General features: G+C 44.2%; 2 protein-coding genes across 2 annotated transcripts; both read left to right on the top strand.

Annotated features, from left to right (window-relative positions):
• Window positions 1-235: 235 nt before the first annotated feature.
• LOC134177096 (zinc finger MYM-type protein 1-like) lies at window positions 236-3,188 on the top strand. Its single transcript, XM_062643814.1, has 3 exons — window positions 236-528; window positions 597-784; window positions 845-3,188. The coding sequence occupies exons 1-3, from the start codon at window positions 434-436 to the stop codon at window positions 3,121-3,123; spliced, it is 2,562 nt and encodes an 853-aa protein (XP_062499798.1). The 5' UTR covers window positions 236-433; the 3' UTR covers window positions 3,124-3,188.
• An 81-nt stretch (window positions 3,189-3,269) lies between these two features.
• Window positions 3,270-5,180, top strand: LOC134176976 (zinc finger MYM-type protein 1-like). Its single transcript, XM_062643677.1, has one exon. The coding sequence runs from the start codon at window positions 3,345-3,347 to the stop codon at window positions 5,073-5,075; it is 1,731 nt and encodes a 576-aa protein (XP_062499661.1). The 5' UTR covers window positions 3,270-3,344; the 3' UTR covers window positions 5,076-5,180.
• Window positions 5,181-8,676: the final 3,496 nt, after the last annotated feature.

Below are 8,676 nucleotides of genomic sequence, written 5' to 3'. Positions count from 1 at the left end.
GTACAGCCCTGCAGCGGATTCCGCGTTCTGCTTTCCTTGTCGGCTGACAGTAAAGCATAACCTGGATAAACAAGGTTGTCCAGACCAAGCGTTCGTGAGTAGAGGTTTCAGGAAGTGGAAGTCAGCAGTAGCTGACATGAGGCGTCACGAGGAATCTTTGAGTCATATTTCAAATGTTGGAGTGTGGAAGAATAGCCAACAGCAGGATGCAACCAGAGGAAGTGTTATCAGTGGCGTAGCCAGGCATCTATTTTACCGGGCATATGCCCGGGCAACTTTTTGCTTTGCCCGCGTATTTTAGGTGACATAAATTCAAGTTCAACGCATTTCTATAAACAGTCGGGAACACCGTGATAGAGGAGTCCCGCCCACGGAACTGTCCCGGATGCCGACTAATATCAATTCTCAGCGTCTGATTCGTTGAATTCGCTCAATGCAGGAGAAGATGGATGCGTCAGAGTCTAACGCTAAGCGTAGAAAGCGAAAGCGACATACTGTGACTCTGAATGACTTTTGGGGACCCAAAAGGTATCATTTCTCGTAGATACCAGTGTAATGATTTGGTGTACTTGTAGAAAATGTTTGTGGTTAATTAGAATTGAAAACGGTGACAAAACGGGCGATTCAGACGATATGCCTAACAAAATTCAGCAAGCCATACCTGAAAGCGCTGAGTCTGCCTACGAAGCCCCGGATGATTCTGGTTCTGGAGAAGACATGGCAAATACCGAGCCTGGTAATGCTAGGAGTACTGTGTGTTCAACATCTTTGGAGATCATATCAAGTACATATGTACATATTCTTTCCAGGCATTCATGATTGATTTATGTTGTGTTCTCTACAGAGTTGGACATTTCCACGAGGTTTCAGAGCGGCCCTTCCCAACCGGTCTGTCAGTTTCCTTCTAAAAATTTTGGAAAGGGAAAACACTCATGTAGAAGATCGTTTGTTGCCACCTGGTACACAACATATCCATGGTTGGAATACTCGATAAAATTTGACCGAGCCTACTGCTTTGCCTGTCGTCATTACTGCCTTGGCAGTGCAAGCGGCCGTGCCGACACAGCGTTTACCAGTATAGGTTTCGGCGACTGGAAGCATGGTACTGGTAATAAAGGAACATTTCTGATCCATGCCAGTTCGGCACATCACAGGAATGCTATGGCAGAATGGCATGAGCGGCGACTGGATGACTGTAACAGCCAGCGTCGACGAGTTGAAGACCTCTTTGCAGAAGAAGATGAACGCGTTGTTCTTTCTAACAGACACTATTTAAAATGTCTGGCGGAGGTTATCCTCTTGTGTGCTAAACAGAATCTTGCACTTCGTGGGCACGATGAATCGGAGGAGTCATCGAATCCAGGCAATTTTTTGGCTGTATTTGAGCTTCTTGCAAGGCATGATCACGAATTGTTCAAACGAATTGAAACGCTCCCCGGTAACGTAAGTTATAAGTCTCCAGAGATTCAAAACGCTTTGATCCAGTTGATGGCTGATATGGTACGAGAGAAAATATGCAGTGAAGTACAAAGGAGTGGCTATTTTTGTCTTATTTGCGACGAAAGTAAAGATGTAGCAAAGAATGAACAGCTTGCAGTTGTTCTGCGCTATGTTCTAGACGGGACTGTTCATGAGCGGTTTATATCTTTCACACCTCTTGGCAACCTTGCAGCAGACGGGATAGCAGAGGAGATCTGTCAAGTGTTGACAAGGAACAAACTTACCTTGCAGAACTGCATTGCTCAAACCTACGATGGTGCTAGTGTCATGAGCGGAAAGCACACCGGCGTTCAGAAGAGAATCAGAGACATTGCTCCGAAAGCCGTCTACACGCATTGCTACGCACATAGGCTGAACCTTGTTGTCGTTGATTCTGTAAAGTCCGTCTCCTCGGCGAGTGTGTTCTTTGACGTCCTTCAGAGGCTGTACGTCTTTGTTTCATCTTCTGCTGTTCACCCAATTTTCTTAGAAGCTCAAAAACGTCACTATCCGCAACGTTGTGAGAGCGTCACGCTGAAGAGACTTTCAGACACACGATGGACCTGTCGAATAGACTCTATACGAGCAATGCTTAAATCCTTTACAGCAGTAGTCGATGCCTTATCCTCTTTGACAAATGCTAGCAACAGCGAAAGAGCCATTTTAGCTGCAGGTCTATTGTCACGAGTGAAATCGTTAGAGTTTACCTCAAACTTGGTTATTTTCGAAAAGCTGCTGACTATTACAAAAAATCTGTCCGATCAGTTGCAAGCTGAAGATTTAGATCTGTCTGGAGCCGTTGATTTGTTAGAGACTGTGATAGAGCAATTGGTGGAGACCAGGGAATCCGGGTGGGACGATACATGGCAGCAAATTCTTCACTTGGCACAAACCTGCAGCGTTAATATGGATGTTTCTGATGGATCACGCAGTCGTGGTGATCCTGGACTTGTTACCGGTCGTCGCACTCGGAAACAAAAGGAAATTACTGATTGCGTTTTAACAGAGACTACTGGGCAGCGATTAACTGATTATTTCACCAACGATCAAGATCCCCTGGATGACGTGGCAAGAACGAAAATTCATTTACGACGAAAGCTTTTCTTACCGGTGATAGACCAAATGCTGCAGGAACTGGAATCAAGATTCAGCAACGATGGACGATCCCTTATGAAGTCAATTCAGGCTTGTAGTCCACAGTCCCGAAACTTCCTTCAAGCAGACGCCATTAATGCCTTAGTGGTACATTACGACATAAACCGTGAGGAAATTGGTTATGAAACTCATCAGGCAAGAAAATTTCTTAATGCATCTATGTGTGAAATGAAGTCTATCGCCGACGTCATTAGAGTTCTTACGCCGGTCAAAGCAGCTTTTCCGCATCTTATATCTGCCTTGCAGATAGCGTTGACTGTTGGGGTGACATCTGCCTCATGTGAGAGAACTTTCTCTAGTTTGAAGAGGCTGAAGACTTACACGAGACAATCGATGCTGCAAAGCCGAATGAACAGTCTAGCGATTTTGACCATAGAGAAAGATGTAGTTGAAACGTTAGACTTAGAGAGGGTAGTTACGAAATTTGCAAGTTTAGAATTTGGAAGATGCCGAAGATTAAGTCTAGTTAGCAAAAGCACAAAATTTTAGTGCTCTATAGAACAGCTTGTATTCTAACTGAGCTAATTATGAGTACATGATTAGGTTTTGTTCGATTGGTTTGTGAAATTGATGGATATGGGCAATGCCCGGTCAGTCCCTAAGGGCATGGCTACGCCACTGGTGTTATGCAACAGTTGAGTACAGCCTACCAGACACAAGTAGAGCTGAACAGACGCAATTTACGTAAAATTTTTGAAGTAATTTTTTTAATGGGAAGACAAAACATCCCATTGAGAGGCCACGATGAATCTAAAGATTCTCACAACAGAGGAAATCTGCTGGAATTTCTTGAATATCTGTCACGGTACTGCCCTGACTTAAAACGCCATTTGGAAGGAAACTTTCACTACGTAAGCCCCAAAAGCCAAAACGACATGTTGAAACTCATTGCATCTAACATTCAGAAGAGAATTACGACAGCTGTCAAACACTGCGGCTTCTTTGGACTAATATGTGACGAGTCACAAGACATATCAAGGGTAGAACAAATGTCTGTCAATGTAAGGTTTGTAACAGACAGCCTGAATGTAGAGGAGAGGTTTCTTGGATTTTGGCCTTTAAAAGGTACTGACGGAGAAAGTCTGTTTCAGCAACTGACGCAAGTTTTGCTTGAGACGGGCCTATCAATGTCTATGGTACGGGCACAGTGTTATGATGGAGCGTCAAGCATGTGCGGGAAGCACTCAGGTTTAGCTACCAGGCTTCAGGAGGTCGAGAAGAAAGCTGGATATGTGCATTGCCATGCCCACAGATTGAACCTCAGTCTTCAAAACAGCTGCGAGAACGTTACAGATGTGCGAAACGTTCTAGGTGCTGTTTCCAGTCTCTATAATTTACTTGAAGGATCAGCCAAGAGACATGAAAAGTTTCAAGATGTGCAACGAAGACAGAACGAAGGAAAGGGCCCGCAAGCAGTACTCCAACGACCATGTCATACTAGGTGGGGTTCCAGGCACGCAGCAGTCCATACTGTTAGGCAACAGTTTGCATCAATTCTGATTGCTCTGGACGAACTCTCTGACGATGCTGCGATCGGAAGTGAAGCTCACTGTTTACTGACTGTTGTATCTTCATTCAATTTTCTCTTCTATGTGTCCGTTCTAGACACTCTACTAGGATTAATCTCTCATCTATCCCAGTACCTGCAGGGAGAGAACGTAGATCTTCAGGCAGCAAAAAGATCAGCTGATAGCGTCATTGCTACTCTACAAAGTTTCAGAACAAATGAAAGTTTTGAGAATTTCTGGCAGTCATCGGAGAAAGAGAGTAAAGCAAAAAACCTGACTCCACCAGCTCTCCTTCGAGCTCGTCGACCTTCTCACCGAATTGACGAACGAAGCACGACCCAATATCAGCCACTGTCACCAAAAGAACGTTATCGACAAGCATATTATGAATTATTGGATATCATGGTATCAGACCTAACTCGACGCTTTTGTAGCAAAGATTACCGTGTGTTCTGTGGAATTGAGAAGTTGTTGTCCGAGTCAGTCTCGTTATCGGCGCCAGATCAGTCGCTTGTGAGTGAGATATTACACTTTTACACAGGTGACTTTGACAACACTCAGTTCACGTCTGAAATAAGAGTATTTTACAATTATTCTAAACTGCACTTTTCTAAAGACGTTGTGGAGACCGGCAACATAGGTGCTCTTGCTCGTCAGTTTGTTTCTCTCCGTTGCACAGAATTGTTTCCCCAAGTCTTCAAACTGTTCAAGTTGTTTCTCTGCATTCCTGCTACATCTTCAACTGCAGAGCGGTCGTTTTCTGCTCTAAGGCGACTAAAATCATGGCTGCGAACTAGGATGGCTGACGAGCGCCTCCGGTCCCTTGCTCTGATGTGCTTCGAATGCGACATTGCTAAGGAACTGGAGAGTAATATTGATGATCTTGTTTCACAATTTGGTGCTCTTTGTGACAGACGTCTTCCTCTACAATAGTTAGTAAACTTTTTGTAATGTTGATATTAAAAAGAATTTAATATATATGACGCCATGAATTACGTCACATATCTCAGCTTCAAATTTGCGCCCCCCCACTTTTGGGACCCATGTGACGCCCTTGGTTGCACTGCTTCAATATGGTAGCAACAGATGAGGGTTTATCCACCTTGTGCTTTACGCAACGACGGTCCTCGTAGATCTATATGAGATTGTCAAGATGTGGAGTTCTTTCCATCTCTCACAGAATACAAATTTCTGCGTGAAGAATTTACTGTGCTGTTGGCTAGAGTGATAGTGGAGTACATGCCAGCTTTTAATTTATTTAAGCAATCAGTGCAAGACCACATTCGGCATGACCATATGTTAGAGAAAAAGCAGAAATCACAAAGGCATTGTCTTGGGTTACTGGAACTTGATGAAAACAAACAGCAAGACATGGTTGAAATTTTACAATATACACACAACAAATATCTTCCCTTGGAAGTGTTACATCATGATGCATCTGCTCGAGCTAAGCTGCTTGTCCGTATGCAATTTGGTGATTTGGTGGAGAACAACTAACTGCTGAGCGGTCAAGAAAGTCGCTAATCATGCGGCCAGCATCTCTCGATTTTGGTCTAATTGTTTCTTGATCAGGCTGACTCTAAGCAAACTCCTGGTCATCATTTGTCTGAAAAATCGATTCATCATGGCATATTACAACTGAGATCGTGGATGCTGATGGGCAACTAACTTGGACAGACTGTTCTGGCAACACATCAGACGGATGAAGAGGAGAGAAATGACTAGATTCTAGTTCGTCCAGTCTACTTAAGATATTTCCCTTTCCTTTAGTACATCTACTCTCTCGTGGCCATCTATACACACTCCCTTAATACCTACATCTACTCCCGAGAAACCCAACTTTAACAAAAATCTCCGTGCAGTGCTTAGAATAACTGTTCTGGAAAAGGATGAAGAAAGTGACATATTAGGTAACACCTCAAAATTTAGGTAATTCGTAAAATCATGGTCATATTGGGTTGCCCTTTCTTAAGTGAATGCGCACGGGCCCATGCTGCAGCTCTTCTTCTGCACTCCTCATCTTTTTCTAGGGTCTGACGTTGGCAAGTGCTTATGGTGCAGACAAGAACCGCTACGCACTTCGGAACAAAAACAACTCTTATCGCAAACTTACCCTGTGTGCTGGAATTGAAGGCACTCTGACCACTGTCCTTTCATCTTGTCCTATAATGTTAGACGTAACTGCTTTTGCGCGTCGCAGTCCTACACCAAACTCACTACGGCACATTTCAAACACAACAAGCGACAGCAGGTACTCTTGCAGCAAAGAAAGTATCCACTCGCTAAAGTGTTTTTAAAGCTGGCTTTCATGCAAGGGATTGCAGCTCTCTAATTCTAAATCTACTAGGTATCCTGATCGCCACGGCTTGCTTCAGGCACGATTGAGGCACTTACGGAAGCTGCAGCTTCACTGCACCCAATTGGTGAACCTGCCTGCTCAACAATCTTCGCTTTTTTCCGTCCTTCAGTCAACTAACTGCTTTACCTTCTCCTTCCGACTATTTGGCTTCTTTGGCATTGTGGGTGACAACTAATTGACGTACATCCGTCTCACGGCACACGTGTGCACGCGATAATTGCAAGGCGTGGTTAAACAAAGACTGAACAATCGACATTGACCTCGCCTCCTTGAGCAGCCAATGAGAGAAGCGAAAATGTAACTTCTGTTAGGAGGACGTTATTAAAATAATTGCATAACTGGGTTAAGCTCGTTTGGTCGAACACAAAGAGTATGTTTGTTAGCACGTGCGATTATCAGGGCGTCCTCTAGCGCGCGTGGAATCGTGGGGTGTTTACGCTGAACCGCACCATAGCACGCTGTCATGCTTAAGCGTCGTTGCACGTTTCCGATAAGCCGGCTCGTGAAACTGAAGAAAAGCGCGCTGTAGGCTTCAAGCGATTGCTGCACGAGTTTCTCATGCAAACTGCTAAGCTTCAAACACAGGCTGACCAGGTCTATACTATACACGAGCTGATAAGGCAATAGAAAACAGTAACCAACATAAAGCATACACATCTCACGAAAAAGCAAGGTGACAATCACTAGAGACTGGTATTGAACGCCAAGTGAGACTGGAGAACGATGACGCTAGCAAGGCAAAGAATCGCATGAACAAATGGTAGTGCGTACCAGTTGTAAAGTTGCACGTCATTGCAAACGAAGACGCGGTATGAAGTCATGAACATCGCGACGAGTTACAAGCATGAGCCACAGTATTGTCTATTGATGATGACGTCGCCGGGGTTGGTACAAATGCACTCTTCTTGGAGTAGTTGGAACACGAAAGCTGTCAAGCAGAAGGCAAAAGTAACTTCGGCTCGATTCCATCACAAACGTCGACGTTGCAATTTCTCGAAAAGTGACGTTTGTACTAAGGAGTGGTATTCGATAAAAGATTGCCTCCAAGGTCAGCTGTCTAGGTGTTATCGTTGAAACAAACAAGGGCGACCCTACATTCTCTTCTATAGGAAACCAAGCAATATCGGGGCCGGTACCAGAATGTCTGAATCGGTTATCCGTTGTAGACAAAATACTGATTGCTCAGATCATGTCAATGATGCAGACCTATGTTTTACAGTAAGGTCAGTACGGAGAAAGAACGAACGTTCTCTGTTTAACGCAAGACGTTCAGTTCAGTCTCTAGCTACAGCGCTGGAACGTACTGGGCGGTACGTGCAAGTGCTCGTCATCAAGCAAAAGGACTATGTCTGGTAGTCATCAAGATTTCCGCAAAAGACGTCTAGCAAGACTAGATCACAGGATGCTCGGAAGCCGTACACGGATATAACATGAAACCATTAGCGGTCACGTGCACTACAGATAGATGACATTGTTTCTTAGGTGTGTAATGAGTCTGGTCATGTATACTCTTGCCTTTGCATGAGAACGCGAATATATTTTGGGTCCAGTTTATTAGAAGCCTGTACAGACTACCCCGTATAATCGGACCCGTGGATACCTACATACGACAATGTCCGGGTCTTCTAAAAGTACGTAACTCTCGCGGTATCTTTAAACAGTTCGTGCCGATTGCTATTAGAGGCTTGAGCTATATTCTTGTTGAAGTGCAAAATCGCATAACAGCAACTGAGGTACGTGAAGCGCCATGAAATGTTTTGATACTACAGTGTAGACACCAGAAAACTTTTAGCCAAGATCACACAAAGTTGAGAACATTTTACACTATTTACATAATGCAATTAGAAGCCATGTCACTGTTAGGGAGATAGACCAGTTTCTGGGAGGTGGCAATTTCTGTGTCCTTATGCAAATGTGCGAAATTGAAACTTTCGAATGTCTGCTATGCGATCGGGAATGGAGGAATTTAGAAGCTACCAATACTGAACCTACATTCAGCGAGTCACGGCTACTTGTGGCCACTGCATTCTTGATCAATGATTACGAGAAACAGCTACTTGATGACCCAGACCATGTTTGCTGCAGCTGTGAACGCCTTCAACGGAGAAAATCGGTATCAAAGCTGCTCGTTTCAGATAATCTCGGGCAGTATAATAGTGTGGAGTTGCACGATGA

The sequence above is a fragment of the Corticium candelabrum genome, chromosome 3 (genome assembly GCF_963422355.1).
Source record: "Corticium candelabrum chromosome 3, ooCorCand1.1, whole genome shotgun sequence".
Taxonomy (NCBI): domain Eukaryota; kingdom Metazoa; phylum Porifera; class Homoscleromorpha; order Homosclerophorida; family Plakinidae; genus Corticium; species Corticium candelabrum.
The sequence above is the reverse complement of the archived record's forward strand: the minus strand, read 5'-3'. Positions and strand labels throughout refer to the sequence as shown.